General features: G+C 40.1%; 1 protein-coding gene across 2 annotated transcripts; it reads right to left on the bottom strand.

Moving 5' to 3' along the window:
• Positions 1–547: 547 nt before the first annotated feature.
• On the bottom strand, positions 548–8,304 carry scamp3 (secretory carrier membrane protein 3). 2 transcript variants are annotated; one of them, XM_035763678.2, is made up of 9 exons: positions 7,680–8,304; positions 6,864–6,944; positions 6,472–6,597; positions 6,074–6,197; positions 5,775–5,903; positions 5,076–5,235; positions 4,859–4,960; positions 4,543–4,660; positions 548–2,190 (listed from the first exon to the last, which is right to left on the bottom strand). In XM_035763678.2, the coding sequence occupies exons 1-9, from the start codon at positions 7,731–7,733 to the stop codon at positions 2,038–2,040; spliced, it is 1,047 nt and encodes a 348-aa protein (XP_035619571.1). In that variant the 5' UTR covers positions 7,734–8,304; the 3' UTR covers positions 548–2,037. The 2 variants fall into 2 exon arrangements, with proteins under 2 accessions (XP_035619571.1, XP_035619572.1); XM_035763679.2 differs by having other exon boundaries at positions 6,074–6,194.
• Between the last annotated feature and the right edge of the window lie 2,781 nt (positions 8,305–11,085).

Here is an 11,085-nt window from a genome sequence, read left to right as displayed (position 1 = left end):
CTGAACCGATTTCAGTTATTGCAAATTACCAAAACGACTGCTTCTAGAAATAAATAGTTGAGGCAAAATCTGCAATTGTAGGCTACAACAAGGTGACTATCCAAAACAACAGAATATACTGGTAATCTAAAAAATGGTTTTACTTGTCACTGATTTAGCCTAGGTGTGATGGACTAAAAAAATATTTAAATGGAGAGATTGAGCATTCTTTTTAGTCCAGGATTAAGCATCGGGGTAAACTGGCCCTTAAAGTGTTAAACACATAAGTAACAGTAATAATAGATCATGCAAAAGTGATGACTAAAAGGATAGCAAGAATTGCATCATGGATGTAGTTTCCTGGGAGTCTATAGGAAAGACTACAGTATCTTAATCAGTCCAGTGAAGAGGTCATTGTCAGAAACTGTACATTGTGTACAAAGCTGAATAACACACTGTCTATATTAGTTTTTTTTAGATGTAAAATAGGCCTACAATATTTTAGGTTAGGCTACTGACATGATGACTAATGACACTATTGGTGAGGGAACCAAAGGGATGTTGAAAATATGGTGCATATCAATAGATTTTATTAAAACCAAGAAAGAACAACAATGACGATCATGACAACCACGTGTAGCATCAACATAACATAATAATAGCAAGAATATTACAACCCAAAACAACGTGTTTCTCATTTAAAGTTATAATTTTGGCAAAGATAGTTTGTGTAAATAGGTAGGCATTCTCATTCGGGATATCAAAAACAAAGGACTTATTAGACTCACTATAGCAAACATGATAGCATTGGCAAGAGACAATTGAACCGTTCGGCTGTTAATTAACTTAGTGTTAAATATGCAGCATCACTTCAGTGCATCCATCACAAACTCAAGTCCCACCGCTTTCCTGAACTTTCATATACTTTAATGTAACAATTCAACAAAACACACAAATCTTGCATACCTATTTTGTACTGTACACTCTCATACATACAGTTGAAGTCAGAAGTTTACATAGACTTAGGTTGGGGTCATTAAAATTTGTTCTTCAACCACTCTGCAAATTTCTTGTTAACAAACTATAGTTTTGGGAAGTCTGTTAGGACATCTACTTTGTGCATGACACAAGTAATATTTCCAACAATTGTTACAGACAGATTATTTCCCTTATCATTCACTATAATCACAATTCCAGTGGGTCAGAAGTTTACATACACTAAGTTGACTGTGCCTTTAAACAGCTTGGAAAATTCCAGAAAATTATGTCATGGCTTTAGAAGCTTCTGATAACAAAGGACATTGTGAAGATGCTGTAGGAAACAGGCACTAAAGTATCTATAACCACAGTAAAATGAGTCCTTTATCGACATAACCCGAAAGGCTGCTCAACAAGGAAGAAGCCACTGCTCCAAAACTGCCATAAAAAAGCCAGACTACGGTTTGCAACTGCACATGGGGACAAAGATCATACTTTTTGGAGAAATGTCCTCTGGTCTGATGAAACAAAAATAGAACTGTTTGGCCATAATGACCATTGTTATGTTTGGAGGAAAAGGGGGAGGCTTGCAAATCAAAAAACACCTCCATCCTATAGAAAAATTGTGGTCAGAACTGAAAAAGTATGTGCGAGCAAGGAGGCCTTACAACCCTGACTCAGTTACAACAGCTCTGTCAGGAGGAATGGGCCAAAATTCACTCAACTTATTCTGGGAAGCTTGTGGAAGACTACCCAAAATGTTTGACCCAAGTTTAACAATTTAAATGCTACAAAATACTAATTGAGTGTATGTCAAATTCTGACCCACTTGGAATGTGATGAAAAAAATCAAATCTGAAATAAATCATTTGACTATTATTCTGACATTTCACATTCTTAAAATAAAGTGGTGATCCTAACTGACATAAAACAGGGATTTTCTTACTTTGATTAAATGTCAGGAATTGTGAAAAACGGAGTTTAAATGTATTTGGCTAAGGTGTATGTAAACTTCCAACTTCAACTGTACCTACCCCTCTATCCCTACCAGCTCCCTTGCTCTACTTGCCTGCCTTCCCTCTATCGAGCCACCCCAGTAAAAGCCCCCTGGGCAGCAGAAGCAGTAGCGTTGGCAGCTGCCTGGCGTACAGCCTGATTGGACATCACTCCAGTGGCAAACTCAGCCTGAGCCTTCACAAAGCTGGCACCGGTCTGCCTGTACAGAGAGTGGACCTGGAGGGGAGAGGAAGACAGGCTTTGATACATGATACATAAGGGCAATTCCACGGTAACAGAGTGATGCCAAGACTCAGTTTTTCACTTTAAAATGTACAGTTGATGTCGGAAGTTTACATACACATTAGCCAAGTACATTTAAACTCAGTTTCACAATTCCTGACATTTAATCCTAGTAAAAAAAACCTGTCTTAGGTCAGTTAGGATCACCACTTCATTTAAAAGAATGTGAAATGTCAGAATAATAGTAGAGAAAATTATTTATTTCAGCTTTTATTTCTTTCATCACATTCCCAATGGGTCAGAAGTTAACATACACTCCATTAGTATTGCCTTTAAATTGTTGAACTTGGGTCAAACGTTCCGGGTAACCTTCCACAAGCTTCCCACAATAAGTTCTGTGAATTTTGGCCCATTCCCCCTGACAGAGCTGGTGTAATTGAATCAGGTATGTTGGCCTCCTTGCTCGCACAAGCCTTTTCAGTTCTGCCCACAAATGTTATATGGGATTGAGGTCAGGGCTTTGTGATGGCCACTCCAATACCTTTGACTTTGTTGTCCTTAAGCCATTTTTCCACAACTTTGGAAGTATGCTTGGGGTCATTGTCCATTTGGAAGACCCATTTGCGACCAAGCTTTAACTTCCGGACTGATGTCTTGTGATGTTGCTTCAATATACCCACCTCATTTTCCTCCCTCATGATCCAATCTATTTTGTAAAGTGCACCAGTCTCTCCTGCAGCAAAGCACCCCCACAACATGATGCTGCCACCCCCGTGCATCATGGTTGGGATGGTGTTTTTCAGCTTGCAAGCCTCCCCCATTTTCCTCCAAACATAACGATGGTCATTATGGCCAAACAGTTCTATTTTTGTTTCATCAGACCAGAGGACATTTCTCCAAAAAGTACAATCTTTGTCCCCATGTGCAGTTGCAAATCGTAATCTGGCTTTTTCATGGCAGTTTTGGAGCAGTGGCTTCTTCCTTGCTGAGCGGCCTTTTAGGTTATGTCGATATAGGACTCGTTTTACTGTGGATATAGATGCTTTAGTGCCTGTTTCCTCCAGCATCTTCACAAGGTCCTTTGTTGTTGTTATGGGATTGATTTGCACTTCTCGCACCAAAGTACGTTCATCTCTAGGAGACAGAACTTCCTGAGAGCGGTATGACGGCTGCGTGGTCCCATGGTGGTTATACTTGCATACTATTGTTTGTACAGATGAATGTTGTACCTTCAGACATTTGGAAATTGCTCCCAAGGATGAACCAGACTTGTGGAGGTCTATAATGTTTTCTGAAGTCTTGCTGATTTCTTTTGATTTTCCCATGACGTCAAGCAAAGAGGCACTGGGTTTGAAGGTAGGCCTTGAAATACATCCACAGGTACACCTCCAATTGACTCAAATTATGTCAATTAGCCTATCAGAAGCTTCTAAAGCCATTACATAATTTTCTGGAATTTTCCAAGTTCTTTAAAGGCACAGTAAACTTTTGACCCACTGGAATTGTGATATAGTGAATGATAAGCGAAATAATCTGTCTGTAAACATTTTTTGGGAAAATTACTTGTGTCATGCACAAAGTAGATGTCCTAAACCGACTTGTCAAAATTATAGTTTGTTAACAAGAAATTTGTGGAGTGGTTGAAAAACGAGTTAATGACTCTAACCTAAGTGTATGTAAACTACCTGACTTCAACTGTATGTCAAACCAAAAACAATGACTGTAAAGTTAAACAAACCATACAACTCTATGCACTTGGACTACTTTTTAACAATTTTCACTGAATAAAAAACAGTGCAGATGCCAAGTTTGGTAACAGAATGATAGCACAAACCATCATTCCGTTATCAAATTTAGCATCCTCACTGTTTTCTATTCAGTGGAAATTGTTAAAAAGTAGTCCAAGTGCATAGAGTTGTATGGTTTGTTTAACTTTGCAATCATGGTTTTTGTTTGACAATTAAAGTGAAGAAACTGAGTCTCAGTATCTCTCTAACCATGGAATTACTCATATCTCAACACCATACTCACTACCGATCTAAAAGCAATACTGTAAATAATACTCTGAAAACTCAAAACAATGACTCATTCCTGTGGACGATTCTAAATATGTTAATTGACATACTGGGTCAAGATTAAAAAGTATTGAGAAGCTGAGTGTCTATGTTGTAGCCTTTTTACCCTCATCCTATTCCTTCCTCCACCATGTTATACTTGATAACAGGCCATTGTCTACCTACTGTAATTACTCCACACTGTCCTGATTTGCCCTAGCATACAATACACATTAACCTGGTTAAACCAGGTTAAGTTCCCCTCCCTACTACGCTTTCATTTCAGGTTTACCCTCTTGAGCATGACAACCCCAATGGCAGCCTGGGCAGTGAATAGGATGGCATTGAGCATCATGATCACACCAACAGGCACGCTAGTCTTCAGAGCAGCCAGACTCACTATCCAGCCGCTGAGCAGAACCGGGTGGGAAGGAGAGAGAGGGACAGTCACAAAAAGAGACATAGTGGGAGTGTGAAGAAGGATAGGTGTGAGGAATGTACTGTATAGTAGATTTAACATTCTAAAAAGGTTTAAGTAAAACTACAATAGTAATTGTAACAGTCATAAAATAGTCCTAGACAATGGTTGGCTTGTTCGTGGCACATACCTGAAACCCCATCCAGGAATGCCAATGGTCATGATGACATAGACAATCACTTGGATGAAGAAAATGAAGAAGAAGGCGAAGAAGTTGAAGGAACTGTCACTCCTGAAAGGAAAAATGGATTTATAGGTTCACTTAACCTGATATAAACACAAGGAATCTAAATAGATCTGTTTTGTAATGATAAGCCCCTAAATTAAAATTGTCCAATAGTATGCACCTGAAGGCTTTGTACACAGGCCTGTACCAACAGACGAAGGAGCAGGGGGTGAAGAGGAGGACCCAGAGGATGGCGAGGCCCAGCCCAACACCACCAGAAGTGTCCACACAGAACAGACTCAGGCAGGAAATTAAGTTAAATGCCAGTGTGCAGGCAGTGACTGGGAGAGGGGGAGAGAATGAAGACAAACAGAAGAACGTATGATGGGTGAAGTGAGGAGGGAGAGCAAGGGAGTGAATGAGAGCATGAAAAGTGAGGGGGAGAAAGGGAGTGAAGAGTAGAAAAGGGTGGAAAGAGAAAGGAGATAATGGAGGTTATAGAGATGCAGACCAGAGATGGATAGGTATGTAGGCAAAATAAGAAGAGAAAGGAAAGGAGGTCAGAACTACAGTTTGGATACTAGAGCACTTTAAAGTTGCATTGGAAGGGAAAAGGATAAAGAGATGAAGGTACACTGACTGCACACAGGTACACTTTTTGATAATAATGTATCACTTTTAAATTGGTCTAAATTAATTTGAGAAATCTCTACTTTTTAACAGTGTCATTAACTATTAGGTAACATTCTTAACTGCTGAAACTGCTATTTCATTAATCATTTAATCTGAGCATTATTATTTCATGTAAGTGTTACTTGTTACAGATGACTTCACCAGACAGGCCAAAGACAGCCAGCCAGGCACAGACAGGGAAACTCACACATCCAGTAGTAATACATGATAGAGACAGTGTGTTGGAAGCTCTGGCTGATCTCCATGTTGATATCTTGGTAGAAGCAGGGTCCCACAGGGCAGAAAGTGGGCAGGGGAGGCCAGTTATTCTGACGAGCTGACAGAGAGATGAGGCAGTTAGGAACCAGCATAGGGTAATCCTCCCACCTCCGATCTTCCCTTCATTAACACAACCACCACCCCCCTCCATCATTTCATATCAGACTTCTGGATCCACTTTTTCCTCTCAAACCAATCTCTATCATCACCACCACCTCACTCTCTTACTGGCTCCAGGGCCAAGGGCGTATGAGTTCAGCTCCTTCTCCCTCCTCTCCAGCTCACGGGCTTTCTTCTCCAGCTCTTCCTGCTTCTTCAGGAGTTCTGCTGTGGTGGCGTTGACCGCTGTCTGCTAAAGAGAGAGAAAAGGACAACGTCAGGCTTTAATGCAGAGCTGAATATAGCTCCATATACCTTAGTGGATACAGTAGATTAACTTGATTTGGTAGAAATGAGTCTGATAAATTCAGGTGCTTCATGTCAAGCTAGTAAATAAACATGGGGAAATTTAATTATCACAGATATGACTTGCTTGTCTATGACTATAATTTATAGCTGTATAGGGTTTGTTCTAGAACCTGCACAGGTGACTCCTGAGAATTGTGTCATATATATGGAACAAGTACCTGGGGGGTGAAGGAGGTGCCATAGTTGCGGGGCTCTGTAGGCGTAGTCCTGCTGGGTGGGGTTGTTGCAGGAACAACAGGTTGGGGGGCAGATGGGGAGGTGGCTGCATAGGCTGGTGGTGGGGGCTAGAGAGTGCATGACAATAAGAACTCGACCTATATAATTACCAATAACGTTTATAATGATCACAAACAAAGAGTGGCTTAGAGCATATCCCAAAAAATCTGAAAGGAGTGGTGCATCCTGGCATGTTACCACGTCCAATTGCTTGGAATGTAGTGGTATTCCTGCTACTCTGTTGAAGCACAAACCATACTGCATTACTATTACTGCATATACTTAATCTCCAAAGCATTCATATTCTGAAAACACATAACTACACATCTCTTACCCCATTTTTATTGTCAAATGGGTTGTAAAGATCCAGTGTGGCATACTCAGTGTTGCTGCTGTGTTGAGTCACTGCAGGGTCCTGACATAGACAAGATAAACATCACCAACAGAACATCATAAAAGCAATCACTCTCTGGCTACGTCATAGAGATCCTCTTCAATTCCTATTAATATATAATCTTATTCGACCTGCTAATTCTATGGGTTACATCCTAATGGCACCCTATATGGTTCAGTACTTTCAAAAATAGTACACTATGTAGGGAATAGGGTCGCATTTGGGAAGTAGCCTTGATCACATAAGTATCAATAGGGCAGCTTTCATTCAATGAGACCTTTGGAACATGTTTTAATGTACAGCTACTAAATGGATTCTTCGAATAGCCTGGGTTAGAGCAGGGAGAAAGCAGCATCACATGTCATAAGTAACAGCACGTCTGCTATTACATTAGTGCAACAGGCGAAACATCAAACACCTTTTTCATCAACATTGCAGCTAAATGAATAAAATAACCGTAGCTAAATATTTGCCGTTTGCATTTCATATATATATATATATATATATATGTTTCACCTTTATTTAACCAGGTAGGCCAGTACTGCCCCTGAACAAGGCAATTAACCCACTGTTCCTAGGCCATCATTGAAAATAAGAATTTGTTCTTAACTGAATTATCTAGTCAAATAAAAGGTATAATAAAAAAAATGTAAAGAACAAGTTCTCATTTACACTGCGACCTGTCCAAGATAGAGCATAGCAGTGCGACAAAAACAACAACACAGAGTTAGTTACACATGGGATAAACAATATCACCTGGAATGGGTTGTGGGCGTCGCCTGGTTCCGAAAAACTTGTGTATTTTGACATTTTATTTTACAGAAATTGTGTATGCCCTGCCTACTCTGTTCAAATAGAAAACCTATCTACTGACACTAGGCTAACAGTTAGCCTCTGAAATAACTGGAAACAGACTGTTGGCTATCTAGCTAGTTATTTTCTGCTGACTTGGTTAGCTAGCTAGCTAGCAGTAGCAAGCCACAGCCCCTCCCTAGCTTAAAACAACAAAATAACAGTTCAGATGTTATGGCTGTATCAGGAGTGTCATCGTCTAACTAACCGGTTATTAATAGATGTCAGTTTAAGATGTATTGCCAAATATAACACAACTGTAACCTAGCTAGAAAGCTCACATCATAGCAAGATCGCTGTCCTCGTTCTGTTATCAACCTAAAACGTTGACACAATCTGTCAAGATATTGCCGAAAATGTGTATCTATTTATTTAATTGACTTGGCAAGCTATATCCTTGTTTATCAGTTAAAGCCGTTTCTCCTTCAATAGTATTTCTTTTGGCGAATTCCCTTTGTTATTGCCTGCAAAAATTGGCCGCTGTACAAACGACCGTGACCCAGGAAGTAATATCATGTGACTGCGGTGACAGAAAAAGCACGTGCGAAGTGAGGGGGCGTGTCCTTTTGTGAGTGGCCAAAATGATACCCAACGCATTTTCGAACGCTTCCATTAGCTGATGTACAGTGCATTCGAAAAGTTTTCAGACCCCTTACAAAAAAAGATTGCCGTTTTGAAACTGCAGTGAAAGTGCAGTAACTACAGTCAACTGTGGGATTTTGGACGTAATAACTGCAAAGTAACTGCAGATACACTGCAAAATTACTGCAGTAAAAAAACGGTGTTCTTTTACACGCAGTTTTTGCAAGATACTCCAGCTATATACTGCACTCTGACTGCAATCTTTTTTTTTGTAAGGGACCCCTTAACTTTTTCCACATTATGTTGCGTTACAGACTTATTCTAAAATGTATTTAAAAAATCGTCATCAATCTACATCAATCTATTTTATTTTGGCAAATTTATATAAAATACAAAACAGAAATACCTTATTTACATAAGTATTCAGACCCTTTGCTATGAAACTCGAAAATGAGCTCAGGTGCATCCTGTTTCCATTGATCATCCTTGAGATGTTTCTACAACTTGATTGGAGTCCACCTGTAGTAAATTCAATATATTGGACACAATTTGGAAAGGCACAAACCTGTGGATGTCAGATCAAAACCCAAACCATAAGGTCAAAGGAATTGTAGAGCTCAGAGACAGGATTGTATCGAGGCACAGATCTGGGGAAGGGTAACAAAACATATCTGCATCATTGAAGGTCCCCAAGAACACAGTGTCCTCCATCATTCTTAAATCGAAGAAGTTTGGAACCACCGAGACACTTCTTAAAGCTGGCCGCCTGGAGTTCCTCTATGGAGATGGGTGAACCTTCCAGAAGGACAACCATCTCTGCAGCACTCCACGTTCTCCATGTTTTTCAGCGGCAGGGACGGGGAGATTAGTCAGGATCGAGGGAAAAATGAACGGTGCAAAGCGCAGAGAGATCCTTCATGAAAACCTGCTCCAGAGCACTCAGGATCTCAGACTGGAGTGAAGGTTCACCTTCCAACAGGACAACGACCCTAAGCATACAGCCAAGATAATGCAGGGGTGGCTTTGTGACAAGTCTCTGAATGTCCTTGAGTGGCCCAGCCAGAGTCCGGACTTGAACCCGACCGAACATCTCTGGAATGACCTGAAAATAGCTGTGCAGCGACTCTCCCCATCCAACCTGACAGAGCTTGAGAGGATCTGCAGAATAGAATGGGAGCTATTCCCCAAATACAGGTGTGCCAAGCTTGTAGTGTCACACCCAAGAAGAATCAAGGCTATAATTTCTGCCAAACAAAGCACCTTTACTGAGTAAAGCGTCTGAATATTTATGTAAATGTTTATTTTTTTATAAATTTGCAAACATTTCTAAACCTGTTTTTGTTTTGTCATTATGGGGTATAGTGTGTAGATTGATGAAGGAAAACAATACTCGCCTTCAGAATAAGGCTGTAACGTAACAAAATGTGGAAAAAGTCAAGGGGTCGGAATACTTTCCGAATGCACTGTGTCATGACAAAATACACCGTATCCACAAAGATTGTTCTATCTGTAATATTACTGTCTTGCTAATGTGCAAGACGTTGTATGCTAAATTAACGAGAGAAAAAACACAATTGATCCAAATGGTTGGCCAATCAGGCAGGCTCGATGCAGTTATTTCGAAATGAACATGCATTCAAAACACCAGGCTTTTGAGCGGTTATTCAAACAACGTAGGCTTTTCACTGCAGTTTACAGCCTATGGGCTACCTATGATTTTGTTATCTAATCCACTTTTTTTTTCACTGTGTAAATTGACTGGAGTTACATTTGAAGTGCCCATCCAAGAACGCTCAAGGTCATTGGCCACAGATAAAATGTCGACAAATCACGTGATATGTCCAGTAGCTTTGATTAGACTGATCATGTCAGTATCATACTTTTAAAATCTTAGCTAGCAGTGATCATCATGAATCAAGTCGACAATCCACTGGGAAATCCTTTTTAATCCTTGAAGAGAAACTATAGATAAAAAGTATCAGTGGTCATCGGCCATTGGACATAAACATTACACACAAGATGGAAATTGCAAATTCAACAATCAGTGACAGTGGCTAACTGCAAGCATTGCAAAGCAATCACTAGCCTGCTATTCAGTGGAGTGGCTGTGTGCTCCCCAATGATAAACATTCAACTTTGGCCATGCTGTCATGGCTTTGAACGGTCATCCAACTCGGAATTGTAAATCCGGCCTCTTTCTAGAGCTACGAACTGAAGATCAATGACATCATCATGACTCAATCCTGTTTTTTTCAGAGTTCCCAGTTGTTTTGAAAGCACCATAAATCCAGAGAATGCCAGACTTTGATAACAACATTTGTCCACGAAGGACTGCCGTGCCACCTTCCTGTTCAAGTGAGCACAGCACAACAAGGTGAGTCCAAAAAAATGTATTGTATGCTGCTGCATAAATTATGTAATATGCCAGGGAGATATGTATACTGTAGCTAAGAAAGTAATACTAAGTGTATGTTGTGTAGTAAGATGTTAGTAGCCCATGTGCCTCACCCTAATAGATTGGTCTATTTACCCCTCTTAATTACTGTTCTGACTTGGTGGTGCACATTTAGCCTATAACCTGTTTTAGAGAAAAGTCATCATCAAATATTGTAAGAGCTTTCATTGTCTGCTTATATGCCCCCTTTATTTATCCTACAGTTCTGACTCGGTGTACAGGGAGAACACTGTAAGAATGGCCCATGTTCTCAAATTTGTAGCTGTACATTTC

The sequence above is a fragment of the Oncorhynchus keta genome, chromosome 19 (genome assembly GCF_023373465.1).
Source record: "Oncorhynchus keta strain PuntledgeMale-10-30-2019 chromosome 19, Oket_V2, whole genome shotgun sequence".
NCBI lineage: Eukaryota > Metazoa > Chordata > Actinopteri > Salmoniformes > Salmonidae > Oncorhynchus > Oncorhynchus keta.
This window is presented reverse-complemented; position numbering and strand designations above follow the sequence as displayed.

Excerpts from the sequence above, each read along its gene's own strand:
- scamp3 (XM_035763678.2), bottom strand. The coding sequence starts at position 7,733 with ATGTCAAAATACACAAGTTTTTCGGAACCAGGCGACGCCCACAACCCA. Across the intron at positions 6,945-7,679 it reads ACGCCCACAACCCATTCCAG|GACCCTGCAGTGACTCAACA; the intron begins GTGATATTGTTT and ends TGTCTATGTCAG. Across the intron at positions 4,661-4,858 it reads ATTCCTGGATGGGGTTTCAG|CGGCTGGATAGTGAGTCTGG; the intron begins GTATGTGCCACG and ends GGTTCTGCTCAG.